Source organism: Poecilia reticulata, chromosome 2 (assembly GCF_904066995.2).
Source record: "Poecilia reticulata chromosome 2, P_reticulata-male-v2, whole genome shotgun sequence".
Taxonomy (NCBI): Eukaryota; Metazoa; Chordata; class Actinopteri; order Cyprinodontiformes; family Poeciliidae; genus Poecilia; species Poecilia reticulata.
In genome coordinates this window covers 21555295-21576763 of record NC_088831.1, presented here as the reverse complement: position 1 = coordinate 21576763, position 21469 = coordinate 21555295, and the positions used below count along the sequence as shown (strand labels likewise).

General features: G+C 40.5%; 1 protein-coding gene across 18 annotated transcripts in view; it reads left to right on the top strand.

Annotated features, from left to right (window-relative positions):
* Positions 1-21469, top strand: part of neb (nebulin) — a 66009-nt gene that overhangs the window by 26419 nt on the left and 18121 nt on the right. For 15 of the 18 annotated variants that reach the window (XM_081600465.1, XM_081600527.1, XM_081600517.1 and 12 more), the window contains 56 exons: positions 81-185; positions 260-367; positions 464-775; positions 1825-2028; positions 2158-2262; positions 2421-2528; positions 2620-2931; positions 3028-3231; positions 3344-3448; positions 3563-3670; positions 3754-4065; positions 4151-4255; positions 4357-4455; positions 4564-4665; positions 4756-4863; positions 5398-5709; positions 5796-5900; positions 6007-6111; positions 6220-6324; positions 6421-6528; positions 6626-6736; positions 7061-7258; positions 7435-7539; positions 7637-7741; positions 7838-7942; positions 8032-8139; positions 8230-8343; positions 8473-8670; positions 8775-8879; positions 8976-9080; positions 9939-10046; positions 10132-10239; positions 10333-10440; positions 10529-10633; positions 10735-10839; positions 10930-11028; positions 11138-11242; positions 11552-11656; positions 11753-11857; positions 11967-12071; positions 12162-12266; positions 12355-12459; positions 12546-12650; positions 13295-13399; positions 14997-15101; positions 16595-16696; positions 16795-16902; positions 17530-17634; positions 17726-17830; positions 17921-18025; positions 18103-18207; positions 18319-18429; positions 18536-18646; positions 18741-18842; positions 19672-19776; positions 20200-20289. In XM_081600465.1, the coding sequence (XP_081456591.1) occupies positions 81-185; positions 260-367; positions 464-775; positions 1825-2028; positions 2158-2262; positions 2421-2528; positions 2620-2931; positions 3028-3231; positions 3344-3448; positions 3563-3670; positions 3754-4065; positions 4151-4255; positions 4357-4455; positions 4564-4665; positions 4756-4863; positions 5398-5709; positions 5796-5900; positions 6007-6111; positions 6220-6324; positions 6421-6528; positions 6626-6736; positions 7061-7258; positions 7435-7539; positions 7637-7741; positions 7838-7942; positions 8032-8139; positions 8230-8343; positions 8473-8670; positions 8775-8879; positions 8976-9080; positions 9939-10046; positions 10132-10239; positions 10333-10440; positions 10529-10633; positions 10735-10839; positions 10930-11028; positions 11138-11242; positions 11552-11656; positions 11753-11857; positions 11967-12071; positions 12162-12266; positions 12355-12459; positions 12546-12650; positions 13295-13399; positions 14997-15101; positions 16595-16696; positions 16795-16902; positions 17530-17634; positions 17726-17830; positions 17921-18025; positions 18103-18207; positions 18319-18429; positions 18536-18646; positions 18741-18842; positions 19672-19776; positions 20200-20289 (7113 nt within the window). Of the gene's footprint in view, positions 1-80; positions 186-259; positions 368-463; positions 776-1824; positions 2029-2157; positions 2263-2420; positions 2529-2619; positions 2932-3027; positions 3232-3343; positions 3449-3562; positions 3671-3753; positions 4066-4150; positions 4256-4356; positions 4456-4563; positions 4666-4755; positions 4864-5397; positions 5710-5795; positions 5901-6006; positions 6112-6219; positions 6325-6420; positions 6529-6625; positions 6737-7060; positions 7259-7434; positions 7540-7636; positions 7742-7837; positions 7943-8031; positions 8140-8229; positions 8344-8472; positions 8671-8774; positions 8880-8975; positions 9081-9938; positions 10047-10131; positions 10240-10332; positions 10441-10528; positions 10634-10734; positions 10840-10929; positions 11029-11137; positions 11243-11551; positions 11657-11752; positions 11858-11966; positions 12072-12161; positions 12267-12354; positions 12460-12545; positions 12651-13294; positions 13400-14429; positions 14532-14996; positions 15102-16594; positions 16697-16794; positions 16903-17529; positions 17635-17725; positions 17831-17920; positions 18026-18102; positions 18208-18318; positions 18430-18535; positions 18647-18740; positions 18843-19671; positions 19777-20199; positions 20290-21469 lie in introns of all 18 variants that reach the window. The other 3 variants (XM_081600462.1, XM_081600470.1, XM_081600473.1) reach the window with 3 other exon arrangements.

Sequence of the window (21469 nt, the reverse complement as noted above, 5' to 3'; positions counted from 1 at the left end):
TGCACATATTTTGGATTCTGATGTTGTTCTTGGGAGCATCTTGACTTAATTTTCTGTGTTTTTTTTCCCCGTCTCCACAGAAAAATTACATTGCTGCATGGGAAGTAGACAAATTAAAGACTCATATGATCCCAGACCTTCCTGAAATCCTGCTTTCCAGATCTAACGCTTACAACATCAGCAATGTAAGTCTGACCTACGCACACCTAATCTAACTTCGCTTCCTGTTGCAATTTACATTTGCTTTTTTTTTTTTCAGAAAAATTACAGAGAAGGTGTCGAGACTATGTTCAGAAAGGGCTACCACATGATGCCTGACGCTGTTTCCGTTATTGCCGCTAAACACGGAAGAGAAATCATCAGCGATGTATGTTACACATCATTCTTTAATTTCTCCTTGACACGTGGTTTTGCTTAAAATAACTTTTTATTTTATTTTACTTAATTTTTTGTCTCTTTAAAGTATAAATACAAGACAGGATACCGCAAGCAGCTCGGTCACCACATCGGAGCGCTCAGTTGCCAGGACGACCCGCTCATCGTGCTGGCTCTGCACTCAGCCAAGATCGCCAGCGATGTTTTGTACAAGAAGGACTTCAACAAGTCCAAGACCAAATTCCACCTGCCTGTAGACATGCTGAATCTGGAGCTGGCCAAGAAATGCCAGATCCAGGTCAACGACTTCAACTACAGGACTCGCCTGCACAACTGGACTTGTCTGCCGGACTCCAACGACGTGGTCCAGGCCAGGAAGGCCTACGACTTACAAAGCGACGTGAGTTCAAAAACCCACTTATGGTCCAGTGCCTTGCAGAATTGCAGTGGTTATTTTGATACTTTGTCACGTTTCAACCATAAATTGAAATGTATTCTTGATAGGTTTGCTTAATATGCACCCAACTTTAAAATTTCAGTGTAAATACATTCATTTTTAATTTGCATTACTAACTTATAAAATGTTATTTGACGGGGTTGTGCATCAGACTGACTTGACAACGGTCATAAACATGAAGGAGTCTTCATGATTATTGTCATGAAGCGTCAATATTTATTCAGTTGTCATCGAAAGTCTATTAAAAGTGTAAACTTTGCATTATTTTGTAAATAATGTCACTTTTAATGGACTTTCAATGCAACTTTTAGAACAACTTTGCATTAAAAGTGTAATTATTTACAGAATGACGCTTCATGGCAACTGTCATAAAGACTCCTTCATGTTTATGACAGTGTCATGCCAGTCTTATAAATAAAGTGCTACTGAAAATTTGGTCTCAGGAATCATCAAATCATCCGTACAGAACTGACAGCCGGAGCTGGAAATGAATGCTTTGATTAAAGCATCTTTGTGTTAAAGTGACTGAAACAAAGTCCAGAACTTGAATATAATTTAGAGAAGACTTGTTGTCATTCACTCTAGATTTGTAAAAAAAAAAAAAAAAGACCAAAGCTGGTTCAGACTTGCTGTGTAATTGCAGTAAAAAGTGAACCTGTAAAGTATTGGTTGATCTCAAATGGATCATGCTACACTTCTCAGATTTTGATTTGTAAAAAATGTTCAAACCCATCTAGAGGGAGTGAATAGTCTTGTGAATACTCTCTTCTCAGTATTTGTAAATGTGAATGAATCATCATTTTCCCACTTCACAATTATGCACTTCTTAATGGAGGCTTATCACATAAAAGCCAAATAAAACACAAAAATGTGTGGTTGTGACAAAGACAATTAACACTTTCATAGGTTTAAAAACGCTACATTTCTTAATTTGAGTATTTATTTGTCTAAGAGTTAGTCCAACTCAGGTTTTTGCTCCCCTACTCACATAGGCTGTGTACAAGGCCGACATGGAATGGGTCAAGGGAATGGGATGGGTGCCAATTGGGTCGCTGGAAGTGGAAAAAGCCAAGAAAGCAGCAGAGATCCTGAGTGACATTAAGTACCGGCAGCATCCCAGCCAATTCAAGTTCACTGCCAAGACATCAGATATGCCATATGCTCTGGCGCAAGCTAACGCCCAGACTATGAACAAGGTACAAAAAAAAGCTACATTTAACCATTTCTTTTTATAGAAAGTTTTGGTGAGTTTTATTCTCATATGAAAACTACTTAATAAGGAACATTTGGTTTTTAATACACATTTTATGTAATAAATTTGACAGAAAGCGTACATCGAGGCCTGGGAGAAGGACAAGCTCAACCTGCACATCTTACCTGACACTCCAGAGATCCTGCTGGCAAAGCAGAATAAACTCAACACCAGTCTGGTAATGCAATGTTTCTTTTTTTAGTTGTTTTTTTTTTAAACAATTAAATAATTATTTATTCCAAAGATCAATACCGAATGTGTAGATGTTTATATGTATTTGGTTTTTAGCACAAACTGAACGGAGCGCGACATCATCGCTGTTTGTTTCTTCCACAGAAATATTACCGTGAAGGTTTTGTCGATGCCATCAACAAGGGCTACTTCCTCCCCAAAGACTCCATTTCTGTACTCGCAGCCAAAACGTCCCGCGACATCATCAGCGACGTAAGTTTGCGTCTCAAACATTTTCTATGTAAATAGTTTTACGTGACACAAGAACTCACAGAGATACTTTTTTTTTTTTTTTCGGTTTTAGTACAAATACAAGGCTGGTTTCCGCAAGCAGTGCGGCCACCACATCGGTGCTCTGAGCGTTAAGGACGACCCGCTGATCATGCTAGCCGCTCACGTGGCCAAGATCTCCAGCGACAACATCTACAAGAAGGACTTCAACAAGACCAAGACCAAGTACAACCTCCCAGTGGACATGCTGACCATCGAACTGGCCAAGAAATGCCAGGTCCAGGTCAACGACTTCAACTACAGGACTCGCCTGCACCAGTGGACCTGCCTGCCCGACTCCAACGACGTGGTCCAGGCCAGGAAGGCCTACGATCTGAAGAGTGATGTGAGCATATGTACCAGGAAGTGTAATTAAGCCAATTTATGAGTGAAAAGAAAATCACCCATAAAAAAAACGTATATGTTGTTGTTTTCTTTTAAGGCTGTTTACAAAGCGGATATGGAGTGGCTGAAAGGCTGCGGCTGGTCTCCCCATGAGTGCGTGGATGTGGTGAAAGTTAAAAACGCCCAGGCTGTTCTGAATGAGAGACTCTACCGCCAGCACCCAAGCACCGTCAAGTTCACCAGCGTCGTGGACCTCCCAGCTATCGTCCTGTCCAAGCAAAACGCTGAAAACCTCAGCGATGTGAGTCGGAAAGCAGATTAAAACTGAAAATTTGTACAAATATCTGTGCAAATGAGAACTTAATAAAGCCTTTTCTTTTCTCTCTCTCTCTCTCTCTCTCTCTCTTCAACAGAGGAAGTATAGGGAAGTTTGGGACAAAGATAAGCTCACCATTCACATCCCACCTGACATTCCTCCTTACGAGCTGGCCAAGGCCAATGCCATCACTATCAGCAATGTAAGTCTATGCCAACTTCCTCGCTTTGAAAATAATGCACCGGTTCTGATCTTATTGAAACTGCCTCCTGGTTTGAAAGTGACGCCTTATAATCATTCGTTGTGCTCTGTGCAGAAACTGTACACACAAGCATGGGACGAGCAGAAGGCCAAAGCCTGCCACGTCAAGGAGGACGCCATATCTGTGCTGAAAGCTAAAGCTTCCAGGGACATCATTAGTGATGTAAGAGAGAAGAAAATCACCCTACATCTGTAATGTAGGCTTTTTCTTTTTATTAACTTCCTTAAATTTTTTTTTGCTTTTAGTACAAGTACAAGGAAGGATACAGGAAGCAGGTTGGTCACCACATCGGTGCCCGCTGCGTCCAGGATGACCCGCTCATCATGCTGGCTCTGAACTCAGCCAAGATAGCCAGCGACGCTCTGTACAAGAAGGACTTCAACAAGTCCAAGACCAAGTTCAACCTCCCAGCGGACATGCTGACCCTTGAACTGGCCAAGAAATGCCAGGTCCAGGTCAACGACTTCAACTACAGGACTTACCTGCACCAGTGGACCTGCCTGCCGGACTCCAACGACGTCGTCCAGGCCAGGAAGGCCTACGACCTCCAGAGCGACGTGAGTTACCGGAGATGCTTTTGGAAAGTGTCCATTTGTTATTTCATCACTACCTGCTTTAATTAAATGAACGGTTTCCCTCTAGGCTGTGTACAAAGCTGACATGGAGTGGATAAAGGGCTGTGGGTGGATGCCACACGAGTGTGTAGATGTTGTAAAGGTGAAGCATGCACAGAAGATTCTCGCTGATGTAAGTTTTACACACGACCATCCTCACACCCCCTTAAATATGTACCACGTTACATGCATACATTTTGTATGTTTTAGATTTAATCTTGCTTTTGTTCACAGAGAGGCTACCGGGTCAAGCTGGACGAACAGAAGTTCACCGTTCCCACCGATAGAGTTGACTTGGCCTGCGCCAAGAATGCTGCTGAGGTCTTAAACGAGGTAACATTTTTTCTGTTTTCTGAATTTGTTTTAATGCTTCGTTTAAAATTCCATTGCAGAGATGTCACAGTGTCACATATGTCTTGTTTTTTTTTTCGTTCTTCTCAGGCCAAATACCGCGAGGCTTGGCACCAGGATAAGATCAATTACTCTTTGGTCGACACTCCCGGTCTCGCTACGGCCAGAGAGGTCGCTAAAAATATTCACCCGGTAAGGTTTGTTACACGTTTCAGTCACTTACTTTAATTTTCTACCGTTTCTGGATTTATGTATTTTTTTTTCTGTCTTCCCTTCATGTAGAAACTGTACACTGAAGCGTGGGACAAGGTGAAAGCCACTGGATACTTCATGCCTGGAGACGCCTTACCGATTAAACAGTGCATCAATACGACTAAAGTGCAGAGTAAGGTGAGTGGAGGGAGTTTATTTCACACAGGAAGAGTTTGTACAGGAATTGGTGTTGGTATGGAGAAATTAAGTACCGTATTTTCCGCACTATAAGGCGCACCGGATTATAAGGCGCATAGAATAGGTTACAAAGTAATATAAATAAAACACAGAAAATGACGGAATAAATACATACAACTTTAAATCTTGACAAATTATAATAGTCTTATTGCATGTGTTTTCTTTTACAGCTGTTTATTATTTTCATTTTTTTATATTCATTCACATTCATTTGAATCTGCATTTACCTCTAACTTGCTGCTAGTGCACACAATAAAAGATATTTCTATTGTATTGAATTGTATTCTATTCATTCAAAGATTAGTTGAATTTTTTTTATATTTATCATGAGATGTGATTTTTGCTGCAATAGATTCCAACTATCGATGTAGTTGTGCTAAAATTGATGACTTGACAGCATGTATTACAGTTATCTCCTGTTTACCGTAAACAAAATGGGGTTAAGAATGTTTGTTTTTTTTTATTATCTTGTAGCATAAGTACCTAGAGTCGTACCGCAAGCAGGTCGGCCACCACATCGGAGCCCTGAGCGTCAACGACGATCCTCTCATGGTGTTGGCCATAAACTCAGCCAAGATCGCCAGCGACGCTCTGTACAAGAAGGACTTCAACAAGTCCAAGACCAAGTTCAACCTCCCAGCAGACATGCTGACCCTTGAACTGGCCAAGAAATGCCAGGTCCAGGTCAACGACTTCAACTACAGGACTTACCTGCACCAGTGGACCTGCCTGCCGGACTCCAACGACGTCGTCCAGGCCAGGAAGATTTACGAGCTCCAGAGCGACGTGAGCAAACAAGCGACGAACTTTTGTATGAATCCTTTAAAACGTCAAAGCTTTTATTCCTAACTCGTTGTGGTTTCCGTCTGCAGAACGTCTACAGGGCTGATCTGGAGTGGATTCGGGGCTGCGGCTGGGTGGCGGCCGACTCTGTCGATCACGTCAAAGTCAAGAAAGCCCAGGAAATACTCAACGATGTACGGTTCTGTCAGCGCATCCGAAGTCTACTATTTGTTTGAGTTGTTGTCATGTCGTGGTTCATCTTGGTGTTGTTATTTTTTGTTTGTTTCTTTTCATCTGCAGAGGCTTTACAAGCAGAACGCCAAAGAATGCTTTGGAAAATTCAGCCTGATCGTTGATCGTCCCGAGATCATTTTGGCAAAAATAAACGCCGCCAACCTCAGCGACGTATGTAATCGAGCACTTGCTTAACGTCATAAATTAAAGTTTAAAAAAAGAGGAAAAATCAATCAATTAATAAATGTTCATTACACTTTTATATTCTTTTTCCCACAGCTCAAATACAAAGAGACTTTCAATGCAGAAAAAGGTCATTATATCGGCTCAGAGGACACGCCTCAGCTGGCACATAGCAGGGAAATGGGCAAGACCATCAGTGAGGTAACGTGAATCTGCAGACTGAGTCGCTTCTTTCTCCACCTTTACTTTGGCTTCAAAGTTTTATTCATGACATTTTAACTCTTTTTCTCATTTTAGAAACTTTATAAATCGCAATGGGACAGCACTAAAGCTGCAAGCTACAGCCTGAACCACGAATACATCCCGTTACTGAGCGGCAAGAAGGGCAGGGAGATTGCCAGTGACGTAAGTTTTTACTCTTTTCTGCTAAAAAACACTTGTGATTGTATGTTTTCCTCTGGCTACATGTAAATAAAATGAATACTGCCATTGTTTTTGTTAGGTGAAGTACAAGGATTCTCATGAAAAAGCCAAGGGCCACTACATGGCTGGGACCCTGGTCGACTTCCCCGAGGTGATGCGCTGCGGCCAGCAGGAGAAGAACAAGGGACTGGTAAGATGTTAGCTAAATTCCACTTTAACTATTTGCAGCAAACCTTAGAAGCTTGAGGATAAGTTGGTAAACATTAAAAAACAAAGAGTTTTTCGTCATTGTCTAGTGGAAGGAAAGCACGACCCTTGTACAAGTTTGTGTAGAAAAGAGCAAAGGCACAAAACAGGAATATAAATCAATTCATATTTTGTCTTTTGTAAGTTGCTGATTAAGTACACTTTCTACTTTTGCAAAGAAAGATAAAGGTGTTTTCTTTCAGTTACGTTTTTGGCTGAAGTTGGTGCTTGACTCTTCCTTCTTCTGTATTAATGTGCGTCTCTACAGAGGGTCTACCAGAAGAACTACCACCAAACCAAGACCAAAATCCACCTCCCATCTGACATCATCGCTAACCGGGTGGCCAAGCGCTGCCAGGACATGTTGAGCGACGTCCTGTACCGCACCCACCTGCACCAGTGGACCTGCCACCCAGAGCAGGAGGACGCCATCCGAGCCCGGAAGACCAACGAGATTCTCAGCGACGTAGGTCATCCTGCTGCGTCTTGATAGGGTTGTTGTCCAAACGCGTCCCGTGAATTTTTTGAGATGACAAACGGAAAACATTCCTCTTGTTGCCATAGTCCCTTCTAAGCATTGAGAAAGCAAAGTCTAATTTATGACTCTATTGAGAAACAACATGTACCAATGCAATTCAACAGGTGTTCTACAAGGACGACCTGAACTGGATGAAGGGCATCGGCTGCTACGTCTGGGACACGCCAGAGATTATTCGTGCTAAGAAATCCTACGAGCTGCAGAGTGAAGTCAGTATTTTCATGTTAAATGGTTCGTTAAAATCTATTTCAGAGAGAAAGATAAAAATATGATTAACTCCAAAATATTTTCTTTGTTATATTCCAGCGTAAATACAGAGCTGACGCCAAGAAAGAGTTTAACAACTACTCCATTGTGACCGACACCCCTGTGTACGTGACCGCCATCCTGGGTCACACCTGGGCCAGTGACGTAAGTCGGCATGATTTTAAAAAAATCATTGTAAATTTGTGGTCTGGAAAGAAAAAAAAAAGGCATTTATCTTTAATCTTAAACTATCTTTTCTAGCTGAACTACAGGGAGGCTTATCACAAGGAGAAGCACATGTACACCACAGTTCTGGACACGCACGATTATGCCAGATGCCACGATTTCAAATTGTTCTTCAGCAATGTGAGTAAAAATAATTTTTTTTAAAAAGTCTCACGTGTAAAAAAAGTTTTTAAGATGCACTGGAACACTTTTCAATTTCCTATCCGAAGAAAAACTACACAGCCGCCTGGGATAAGATTAAGGCAAAGAGCTACAAGATCCCAGCTGACTCCAACGCCTTGCAACACGCCAAACAACAGAAGGTCGTTCTCAGCCACGTAAGTTGAAGTTCAGCTCTTATCATAACCAAGAGGTGGTTTTCTTTAAAACTACTTTGTGGGACTGTATGGATCTTCTTTTTTCTTTAGGTCAAGTACAAGGAGGATTATGAAAAGTTCAAGTCCCTCTACAGTCTGCCAAAGTCACTCGAAGACGATCCTGCTACTGCTCGTTGCGTCAAGGCCGGAAAGTTGGTTCTGGATGTAAGATGATTTTTTTAATTAATTTTTTTTATATATCATCTGATCACCAAAAGTTAAACCATCTTTGTCAAGAATGACTCACGGTCATGACAAGCTCAAAGTACAGCGTCTGCCACTTGTCCCATTCAGCGTCTGTACAAGGAGAACTACGAGAAGACTAAGGCCAAGAACCACATCCCGCCGGACATGCTGGAGATCCTGTCCGCTCGCAACACCCAGTCCACCGTCAGCGGCATCCACTACCGCAAGTATCTGCACCAGTGGATGTGCATGCCTGACATGCAGATGTACGTCCAAGCACGCAAAGTCAACGAGCAGCTCAGCGACGTGAGTAACCGTCAGACGGATATCTGGTTCACTGGCATCTCTGAGTAGAAAGAGGTGAAGAGGAGGTTAATACAAAGTGCTAAATAGAAGTCATCCCCGCCCAGATCTTCTACAAGGACGACCTGAACTGGCTGAAGGGTATCGGGTGTTACGCCTGGGACACTCCAGAGATCCTCCGTGTGAAGCATGCTGGTGTCCTGCAGAGTGAGGTAAATGGCTTTTAATGTATTCATATTTAATTTAATTTCACATCGTGGCTTATCACTTGTCTTTTACGCTCATTTGTTTTTTGTTTTTCATTCCAGACCAAGTACAGAGCCAAAGGCATTGAGTCGTTCAAGGAGTACAGCGTGGTGACGGACACTCCTGTGTATGAAACAGCCAAGCAGAACGCTCAGAACCTCAGTGATGTAATCATCTTCATTGTATTATTATTATATCATGTTATGAAGTTACCGATTTTCTTGATTCACTTTCTAAATTAACATTTGTTGCCCAGGGTTTCTACTATGTGTAATTAATCGTGGCACACCGCCATGGCAAAATAAAAGCCGTCACACTTTTTTTTATTTATTTATTTTAATATATCTTAAAACAATATGAGATATATGAATGCATGCAGCTCTGGAGAAAATGAAGAACCCTCTGCACTGAACCTCATTGAAAACCTCCTGGTTATTCCACCAAATACTGATTTCTGAGTTAAAACATTAGTATTGTTGTTTCTAAATGAACATTAACTTGTTTTCTTTGCATCATTTAAAGTCTGAGAGTTCTGCATCTTTTTCATGACTCATGTCTCATTTTATGCAAGTAAAAACTAAATATTTGCTTGATATTTAGGAGACATGTTGTCAATAGTTCATAGAATAAAAGAATAATGTTCATTTTATTCTAACATGTACCTATGAAAAGTAAACTCAGAGGAACCAATAATTTTATGTGCTCTCTTCATTTTTTCCAGAGCTCTACATATAGCCCATATTTGCACACTAACAAGAATCAGAGTCTGAAATGCATTTAAATATGAAATGTTAAAATTTATGCTATTTTGAAAAGACAACGCTGCTAACTTCTGCCTTATGTTAACATATGCAGCATTTGAGTGACAGTAACATGGTGAATTTATATAATTTGGCCATCATGCACAATGTTTCAGATACGTTTTGAAAAAATATATATCCTTCATCGTTCACCACGCCTGATGATTTCATCATAAACACAATCAGCATCATCAGTCAAATCGGTTTTTCCTTTCTTCCATCCAGCTTCACTACCGTTACGATTACAACGCCAATGTCAAGGGCAAGCACACCTCCCCTGCTGTTACCATGGAAACGGAAAGAGCCCGCCTGGCCAATCACATCCAGAGTGACGTGAGTTAATCTTCCACATATTTTTCTTACGTTAGCATACATCGTGAAATAATCTCTCTGAAACTTGTTTGACGTCTTCTGCTAGAACTGGTACAAAGAGGCCAACAAGAGCTTCATGCCCACTGGCTACTCTCTGCCCAGCGACACTCCGCTCATCAAGCAGGCCAAGATGAACAGCGTCGTCACCAGCAACGTGAGTGTTCAAACTCTCGACAGCAGTAGAGGAACGTGTCTTAAGGTGTTGCGGTTTAACCTACATTACACACGTCGTTTCTCACCTGTTCAGGCGAAATACAAGGAGGCCTTTGAGATGGTGAAGGCTAAAGCTTACACTCTTCATCCGGAAGGTGTCAACTTCGTCACCTCCAGAAAGGCTCACAAGATCATCAACGACGTAAGTGAAGAAACGAGCGAAGAGGCCCGTAACCCGTTGAGTGATCATTTCACTCAACAAAACGATTCCTGTCTGCTCTCGTTCTCAGCGGCTGTATCGTGAGGCTTACCACAAGCAGAAGGACAAGATCCACACAACCTATGAAACTCCTGACTTCAAACAATTCAAGATGAACCAACAACACCTCAGTGACGTACGCCGCCGTCATCAACGTTGTTCACTTTTCTGGTTTGACCGAGTTGAGAAGATCTCCTTTTTTTTACGCGCCCGTTTTTTTTTTTTGCTCCCCACTAGCTGTGCTACAAGGAGAAATACTACAACAGCCGAGGCCAGCTGATCTCCATGCCTATAACGCCCCAACTTATGCACTGTCATCATGTCAATGAGATCACCAGCGAGGTATCGTGCAAGAAAAACAGACGTGATTATTCCCCGCTTCTTCACAAAAATATGTTCTACACCCAAGTTTGTTGAACTTTGTCATTTTAGCTGAAGTACAAAGAGGATCTGATGTGGCTCAGAGGCGTCGGCTGCTTCCTGTACAACACCCCGGAGATGGTCCACGTCCGGAACATCAACAAATTCAGGGTGCGTTGGAAGAAAAGCTCCCATTGCATTTTCAATGTTTGTTTTCGGTGTGCTTTCTTCTTTTTTTCCAGCGGCGGTTCTTTCATATCGCCTGTTTTTCCTTTTACAGACGAGCTACCCGTTGGACGCTAAGAAGAACCTGTCAAACTACACCGTGGTCCTGGATACGCCTGAGTACAACCGCGTGACTGAGCTGAAGACTCACTTCAGTGATGTGAGCTGTTTATGGACAAGTTTTTTTTCTTTTTTACATTATTATTTTAATTTTATGTAATTGACAAACGCAAACTATTTGTTGCTCCAAACATTTGACCTTTATGGAAGAAAATCATTAAGATCATAAAATTCATACATGTTTTCTTCAGTATGTTTTTTTATACTCTGTTAAGTCAGATTTGGATCTACTGAGCTCTGCTAGCTTTATTTAATGTGCAATATCCTTTAAAGGTTTTCAAAAGTTGCATGTTTTTTATGTACGTTGGAGCGGGTTTAATGTTTCTGTTTCTTTCTTGTGTCTTTTCAGCGCATATACAGAGCCCAGAGCAAGAAGGACATGATGAAAGTTTCCTCCATTGCAGATTCTTTGGACATAAAGAGAGTCAAGTGGGCCCAGCAGCTGACTAACAAGGTAAGCTGAGACACGTCTCTGGTCTTTATTTATTGTTTTCTCTACTGTAATATATTCTGATTGTTTATTTTTATTTATTTTTTGTTGTTTCTACAGTACCAGTACACAAGTCTGGCATCAAAGGAGAGAACTCATTTCACTCCAGAAATGAACACTCCTAGTATTCAACACGCAAGAAAAATGAAAGTGGTTTTCAGTGAGGTAAGCGCTCCAGCTTCCTCTAATGTACTTGATAAATAAGGTTACCTGAACCCATTGAAGTTTTCTAAAACGAACATCTAATATGTTGCGTCTTCTGTTCTCCACTCAGAATAAATACAAAGCGCAATATGAAAAGATGAAGCACAGGTACACTGCTATCGCTGATACGCCTATCCTGATCCGCTCCAAGAAAGCCTACATGCAGTCTAGCAATGTAAGTCTTTGTTAGAAAATGTTTTCTGATTCAGAGCTTAAATAGGTATTAAATAAATTACCTTTTTTGCACATTTTCTTCTCCCTTCAGTTGCGTTACAAGGAAACCTTCGAGCTTTCCAAGGGCCACTATCACACCGACAAGGACGCCCTGGACATCGTGTGCCACCGCAAATTCACTGACGACATCAGCGAGGTCAGCGGTCGAAACGAGCTGCTCTAAAATGACCGGTTTTCCATCTAGAGGTGGATGACTTGCGACTCGCTCCGTTTCTGCTCCACAGGTGAAATACAGAGAGAAGTACATCAGCTCTTTGGGTACATGGAAGTCCATTCCTGACCGCCCCGAGTTCTTCTTCAGCAAGATAGCCAACGATAACATCAGCAACGTGAGTATGCAAAGCTGCACCCAACAGGAGGACTGACATGCTGTGCGATATCTGTGTGAAACTCTTGGTTTTGTTTGTGCTTTTAGGTGAAGTACAAGGAGGACTTGGAGTGGGTGAAGGGTATCGGGTGCTACGTTTGGGACACTCCTGAGTTGGTGATGGCTGATAGGAACAAGGCTCTGTACAGTGAGGTGAGGGAAAAATTCATTTCATATACCGTAGTTTTCAGACCATAAGCCGCTACTTTCTTTACCCGCTTTGAACCCGGTGCGGCTTTTCTATGGATTTTTCTTCAACCACCAGGGGGCTCTTTAGCAGGAAGTGAATCATTGGAAGTCAAAATTAGAAATCAAAGAAGAAAGGGCTAATTTTCATTTAGAACAAGCACATGCTAGCAGCAGGAACGACAGAGAAATGTTTTCAAACTCAATCCCCCTCATCATGGAAACGACACAAAGAAGTTCATATGATGCAGCTTTTAATTTGAAGGCTATCGATCTGGCAGTACAGGAGGGAAATGGAGCCGCTGCACGTAAAGTCGGCGTGAACGAATCCAGGGTTCGGTGTTGGAGACGCAGGGCTGCGTCCTTAGTAAATCCAGCTTATCTTATTTATTGTGGACAAGCAGAGATACGAGCGGTTTATATCCTGGTGTGGCTTATATATATACGTTTCCAATTAAAAACAAACAAACAAAAAAAAAAACGTTATAGATGCAGCTTATACTAAGATGCGCTCTACAGTCCGGAAAATATGATATTCATGTTTACAACAAGAATACATTCTGTTTGTTTTCAACCATCCTTTTATTTATTTTATTTTTATTTTTTTACAGAGACTCTACAAAGCCTCATATGAGAAGAACAGAGGAAACTTCAGATACACATGCGACACGCCGTACTTCGAGGCTACAAGGAACGCCTCGGTTCTGATCAACGACGTGAGTCCTTCCCTTCTATTGCCTCAAATTATCTCATTATTATCTGCTCTGAAATGATCAATCGTGTTTATCTGTCTCTTTGCTTCTCTCTTGGACTCGCTACATGGAGGTAAAATAATGTAAATGTTTTTATTTTATTAGATTTTTTTTGCTTACATCACTGATTCTCGACTTTGGGGGAGCTATGCTTTTTTGTGAAATCATTTCGTTGAACAGGCAGCCTAGGTGTCTACTTTTACACATACAACTACCTTATCTCAAGTGTTTTCATTTAATTTTAATCATATAAAATAGTAAATAGTTTGGAAAGATATTAGTCAGTTTTTTTTTACATATTGGTACAAACCCGATAAATAAAACTGGGCCTTTATTGACAAAGGCCCAGTTTTTTATATCCATTTTATATCCATTTTTATATCCATCTTGTTGCAGGTTGTTAGGGGAGGAAACTGGTCATGTGATATTTGTTTGGTCAGTGATGGTGATGTAGCTCGGGAATGTTGGGATTTAAATGAAATAGAGAAGCAGTGGAGAAGTCAATGGTTTGTTTTTTTTATTTCAAAGTGTCAACAGGATAGGGAAATATATATAAATACTAATATCAGTTATCGACCATTGCAGCAATATTTGAATTGGATCAGTTCATATGTCATCAGCCCATATGTTCATATCCATGCATCCTAGTAAATGCACTACATTGTTGCAAATGTAAATGTTGGAAAATGGTTGCTTGGATACCGATGGGATTAATTTCAAAGATGATAACATGCATCCCATCCCAGGACAGAGTTTTTTTTGTCGAAGCAAAAAACAAACAAACAATAAAGGATTTCTGGGGGAAAATATTTGAGAACCACCTTCAGCTGTTTTTCAGATGCATATTTCACATTTTTGTCCATTTTTACAGCAACATGTTATTATTTTATATATTTTTTTACTTTTGTTGCTTAAAGTTTGCTGACATACCAGAGACGCCGTTTCTTTTTCCCCCTGACATTTGTTTTTAACAACCTTCTGAAATTCTGAGCAGAGGATCTACAGAGCTAATTATGAGAAGACCAGGGATAAGTTCACCATAACCACAGACGATCCTACATACCAGCTGGCCAGGGAGAACAGGAAGATGAGCCAGGTAACCGTCCCGGACGTGCCGGGCGACCGGGCGGCCTCACCGTCCGCCGCTCGCACCCGGCGCATGAGGTCGTCGACAGACCTGCCGATGGGGCTGGTCGCCGCATGGCTGTGATGGGCTCCTCTGTATCGTTGTCTCTCTTCCTATTTGTCCCTCGCAGGTTCCTGTAATCCATGCCACTCAAACAGCAGCTGCTGTCTTGAGTGAGCATGACCTGTTTGCATCTGTTCCGTGAGAGAGACAGCTTGACTTCACAGGTTATCTAAATCATTTACACTTCGAACCTGGCTCTAGCGAAGGTGATCACTTCTGTCTCTCTCTCTGGAGACAGATGCCAACACTCGAGTGTCTTCCTCGGATTTCCGGAGCATTCCTCCAGTCCCTCCCAGTGTTGTTTCTGTCTCCTAGTTTGTTCTAAACTGTGGCATGCTTTGTGTGGATGTTCGTTATTGTGTGTGTGGACAGAAAATGTATAAATCCCGAGCAAAGGATCTGCTAAAGAGTGGCTGCAATGAGTTTCTCCGCCCTGACATCCTCACAGCCCTTTGCCAGTCGGTTATGGGCAGCAAGGTAAACCGTCAGAGACCAGTGAGCTATTGTAACCTGTCCACAAACACACAGGAACCGCGTTCATGATGTTAAGTTATTAGACAGTTATGAGATTGTGACATTTTTCATTTCAGCTTCACAAACTAGTGCTTTATGTGCCCAGAGTGCACCGTGTTGTGACGCTGTTTGACTTTTTACATTGAAATATGTTTTTGGATTCAGATGAAGTCTGCTGGTTAAGGGCTACACAAGTTGACAAAAAGATAACATTCTGTTCAGAAATGGCCTAAATAAAGTCTGAGCAGGTTAATTAATTAGTCATTTTTGAATGTATGTTTTATTCTAATAAGAGGTATATTTTTACATGAAAATTTGAAAAGTCAAAATAATGCGATTTCATTTTCTTGCCGTATCACTTGGTTTTCAAGTTTCGTGACGTTTCTTTTAGAGATTGTTTCTCTCTTCCTGGTGTTTGTGGACATTGATTTTGTTTTTCATCCATTTAATCCTCCTAAAAGTGGCTCTAAGTCCATGTATTCCCCCTCTTTCATTTCCTAATCCCTTCATCACTTCCCTCTCATTGTCCGTGTTTTACAAAGAGTTAAAGTTTCACTATGTCGTTGCACAGTTGAGACCAAACACAGAATCACAAAATGAGTTTGTCACCTTCTGCACAGCTTCTACATATTTATTGTTATATTAAATTAGGTGCCGATTTTAGCTTCTTTTTCTACATTTTTTAAAATTGTGTACATTTTTGCTATGTAGCATGTTACCAAAGCAACATTACATTGCATCACCAGAGGTAGTCAAAATTCAGAAAAACTGAGCAGCTACTTTAACGCTCCTAACTCCATGAGAAAGTCCAAAACAAGGGATAATTTATAATTCTGCTGTGGTTTTATGTAAAAATGCATTATTTTGTGGGTGAACTGTGACGTAATATTAAGTTTAGCTCAGTGAGAAGAGCAGCTGGTTAATGAGAAGAATGTGAGTGCTGCAGACTTTCATCACCCATCAGTGGTAACTTGTGTTTAATCGTCATCATTGTGTCTGTATGTGGCTCACAAAGCATGTTTTTGGTGAATATTGTGCATGCTAAGACTTCACTTGGTTCTTTTTAATGGAAGTTGATATGATGTTTCTGACTTTTCTTTAATTGGAGTCAGATAACTATCCAAAAAAACCGGAAAATATAACAATAGTAATAATCTAAATTATTACTAGAATTTAGTATTGTAGTAAAAAGTTTATTACAATAATAATCTTGGATAAATTATTACAAGTTTATTATTGGACTATTTCAATTTAATCTAAAATGTTAAGTATATGTAAGACATATGTTTTTAATTATCTTTGGCTTTAAAGATATTTCAAATAATTTTGTTCTTTTTTGGATAGTTTCTCTTTGCGTTCATAAGTTAAAAGCAAAAACAATGCCAGATTTGAATGTTAAACATTTAATACGCCGCCTTTTTATGAGCGAATCTAACTTTACCCGTCCTTTTCCTCAGTGGAAGTACAGGGAGCAGTATGAACGCGCCAAAGATAAGTTCACGTCTGTTCTGGAGACTCCTGAGTACGAGACTCACAAACGCAGCAAGAAGATCACTGATGTAAGTTTTAGTGGAGTTTCCCTGTCATCTACTACCAGTTTTTATTTTTTATTTTTTTAATAATTTCTGTTACCAAATTATTCTTCATCTCTCCTTAGGTCATCTACAAGATGGAGTACAACAAGACCAAAGCCAAGGGATACACCTTGCCTTATGACACTCCACACCAGCAGCACATGAAGAAGGTCAAAGAGATCACCAGCAACGTAAGTTTCACTCTAGCAACACATTTCTACATATGTTTTAGGATACACTTGTAGTGTTTTAGATACTCCTTGTATCTAAAACACTACAAGTGTTTTAGATACAAGGAGTTATCCTTGTATCTAAAACACTTATTACTATATGACAAAACTGAAGCTGTAGTAGCCTGCATACGTTTACATACTGCACCTTTAATGTAACAAATGGAAATATTATGGTTAGAATAGGGAATATTTTATTTATTATTTTATTTCAGCAGAAATACTAATGTTATAGTTTCTACGTGAATGTGTCTAGTGTCCAAAATCTGCAAGGATAATAAGGCCAATGTTAGCTGGCTAATTAGTCAGGCTATCTGCTCAGTTAGCCAGCCTTTAGTTGGCTGCTTAACAAATGTGCAGCTCTCAGCTTCCCATCTGCAGCTTTAAAACGCCTGTCAGTGTGTTTACTCTAAGCTTCATGCAGCTGAAGGAAGCCATTCGCTTCTTTCTTCATGCTTTATGGCATCCCATTTAAAAAGATTTCAAACCGTAGCAGCGCTGCGGTGAAACATTTGGTAAAATCTCATGACGATTGGCCACAACCAGCCTATTCTTTCTTGTAACTATTTATCTTGATTCCTCTTTCAGCTGAAATACAAAGAGGTGTATGAGAAGAGCAAAGCCCAGATCAACATGGACCCAGAGGCTCACGAGATCCGTGCTGCCAAGGAGGCCTACAAGAACATCAGCAACGTAAGCATCTACAGAGAGATAACGATGCTTGTTTGAAACACAAAACACCCTAGCAACAGTTAAAAAGTGCTTCTTATGTTTCTGTTATTAGCTTGACTACAAGAAGAAGTATGAGGCAACTAAGAACAAGTGGATCTGGACAGCAGACAGACCAGATTTTATCAACGCTGCCAAAAACTCTCTGCAGCAGAGTGATGTGAGTCCATTGTTGTTTTTTTTACATAAGTGTAATTTCTACATCTTTGTGCACTTGTCAGTGTTGACCTAAATATAATTTCACTCACAGGTTGAGTACAAGTACGACAAAGAGATGATGAAGGGCTGTGTGATACCTGTCGCGGACGACAAGTACACTCTCCTGTACAAGCAAAATACTGAGATGGCCAGTGACGTAAGTGGTTCTTGTGAAAGTAATCTGAGTTTAACAAATGAAACGGGTCACATCAACGTACCATTCACCTTCTTCAGGTGAAGTACAAAGAGAAGTACGAGAAGACAAAGGGCCACTACGTACCTGTTCTGGATACTCCTCAGATTCTCCACGCCAAAGCCGTGCGCACGCTAGTATCAGAGGTAAGGGCCAGTAAATAAAAGCGTACTCCGTTATTTGCACACTTTATGTTTGGAGCAAAGCGTATCAACACTGGGTGATGTGAGTCCTCACGCTTCCACATCCATTCTCAGAGCAAATACAAGCAGGAAAGCAAAAAGATCATGCAGTCCGGCTCATTCACCAAGCTGGCTGAGACCCGCGACACCGCCCACAGCAGGGAGGTCAAGAAGCTGATCAGCGAGGTACAACGTTTCTTTTACATTGTACCCAAATCAGACAATGGTGCCCAAATGATCTCCTCGTCCTGAACTGCGTATATGAAACTCTCTTGTTCTCCCAAACGTACAGAAACAATACAAACAGAAGTTCGAGAAGGAGAGAGGCAAGTCGGTGTACAACCAAATGATCGCGCCACCTGATGTTCAGCATGCCATGGACGTGGCGAAGAGTCAGAGCAACGTGAGAGTATTTCTACACAAACGTTTGTCTTTTGAGGTGCTGCTCGGTTTTTATACTGTACTTTCTCTCTGTCTCTCTCTGTATCGTTTCACAGGTCGCCTACAAAAAGGATGCCAAGGCCAACCTGCACTACACTACTGTAGTGGACCGTCCTGACATCATGAAGGCCACCCAGGCCGCTAAGCTCGTCAGTGATGTAAGCGTCAAATACACGTAGAAATCTTTTTGGAGAAAAAGGTTGATTCGATTTGAGCAGGTGAAAGTTCAAGTGTTGTCCCTGGACTTGTTTGTTTTTTGAATATGTAGAAAAAATACTTAAATGTCAAAACTTTTGTTTTATCTGTTCAAGAGAGTGGGGTGGAAGTATAAACGTATCAATGTTCCCACTCCTTATCCGCCGTCACATGCATACTCTGACACGTATTACATGTATAATCCATACATATGACAAATAAACCTGTACTTAACAGTTAGCAAATCAATATATTTTCTATTTAATTTAATTACAGAGGATGAACAATCATTATATCTTCTAATTAATGAAGAAATATTATTTAAAACAATGGTATTTCTTCTAATATAATGTTTCTTCTAAAATATAATGCTAATGGTTTTATGCTAGTGTTGAAGCTAGCATTAAAAATGCTAGTTTTAATGCTAAACACTAGCATTAATCACAAAAATACCAACAATAATTTAATTTTATTAATAATAATAATAATATAGTATATGCAGCAATAATCATATGTTTTTGGTTAATTTAAATGATTCAAATCACGTTTTACTTTAAGCACTTTGAGATATTACTGCACAAATTAAAGTATTGTGAAAAACAACAGTCTTCTTTGATTAGCTTTTTGTGTTTGTTTTCATGAGGCTGTGACCGCTCAGCCACGCTGACCGCCGTGTCTTCAACCGTCGCACGTCGTTCCCTGATGTCGATCTGAAACCAAAACAAACCCACCGGTGCATCAGCTGAGTTTGTGTCTGGTGCGCTGACTCTTGTTTCCTCCTCCGTCCGTCAGATCGGTTACCGTGAAAAGGCTCGCGAAGAGGCCAGTCGTGGAGGCTCCCTGATCCACCGGCCAGACATCGCTTTGGCAACCCACGTGTCCCAGCTGACCAGTCAGGTACAATGAGAGAAATAAATCATGTTCTCTTCCTACATCTCAGGATACAGACACATCTCACCCCTTCTGCTAACATTTCTTTGTTTTTTTTTGTTTTTTTACCTCATTGGTTTAGTTTTCATTCTACCTCGCTGCAGTAGATGTGATGCTTTTAGCAGCACTCCTCTTGGCACAACGACTGAACCAGCAGCTCTCTGATAGTGCTTCCTTCGTATTAAAATCCATGTTTTAATCTGTCACTGTGACTTCATAATGTTTATTCATATTTAACATGTCTAACTCCATCCTTAAACCTGACCTCACGTGTCTCTCTCTCCTTTCTCCACTCCTCTTCTCTCTTGCTAGTCATCCTAATCTCTTTCCTCTCATCTCCTCCCATAATGTCTTTGTCTCCTCATTCCACAACCTCGCTGGGCTTTGTAGGTGGAGGGCAAGGCCTCCCTCCATGGAGCAGCTTCCTATGATACCCCACTGATGCGGCACATTAAGAAAATGAGTGCGGTGACTAGTGATGTAAGGAGGCGCATGTCCTAAAACTGAAGGGATGCTGCTATCTGTCTGTCCCTTAAAGTGAATTGTATTTTATTTTTTATTATTATTTTGAGCTACAGGGGTGTAAAAACACTTTCTTTTTTTAATCCAGTGTATGAAACTATTTTGTGCCTTGATTTGTCTTGCTGTTTGTTTGCACCCTTCAGTTCTGTGTGCATCCCTTGTTTTCCTCAGTAGGACAAGCTGTGGCTCAACACTAAGCCTAGAAAATGCATTAGCTGCACTGGGATTCAGGCTGTATTTGTTTGGATGTTATAAAAAATAGTTTCAGGTTATTCTTCCTTGTGTTTCTGATAGATCACAGACTGAAACTGAAGCTTTTACTGCTGTATTTTTCTGAAGCGTTTGCTGTAGCTCAGAGAACTTTGCTGGGATTTATTTATGATTTGAACACTAGAGGGCAGCATAACCTTGTAGACTTCAGCTCAACTAAGCTTTGGGGATGCTAATGAGTCATTTCTAAAATGTTTATTGTATTCACTTGTTATTCATGTTCTTAAAATATTCTTTGTACACAACTAGTTCAGTGGAACATATTAGTCAACGTTTTTTTTATTTCTTATTATACATGAATTGAAAACAAAACTATCACCTCTACTGGCTATTAAATGAATCAGTTTGTTCAGATTAAAAGCATCAGAAGTAGATTTAAAAATATACTTTTTTTAACAAATCAACAATGCTTTTATGTTTAATAGCTAAGAGATAAATATCAGCTGGAACTTTAAAAAATTATTGTTTTTACATGTTTTACTTTTCCTGTCACTTATCAGCCTTTGGTTGGGGTTAAATATGAAATGTATACATGGAATAATAAAAAAATTTATGTTTGCATGCACAGAATATTTAAAGCACCAGGTACATTTATTGTCATCCCCGGATTAAAAAAAAAAAAAAATAGTGCATGATTGCTTAAGACAAATTCGTCTTTTATTCCAGGAACATAGTCTCAAGCTGAAAAAGGTTTCAAAAACTTTTAATTTTATTACATTTACTTCTGGGTTAATTACCGTATTTTTCGGACTATAAGCCGCTACTTTATTCTAAACTTTGAACCAAGCGGCTTAAAGCCCGGTGCTGCTTTTCTGTGGATTTTTCTTCAACCACCAGGGGGCGCTTTAGCGGGTAAGTGAATCATTGG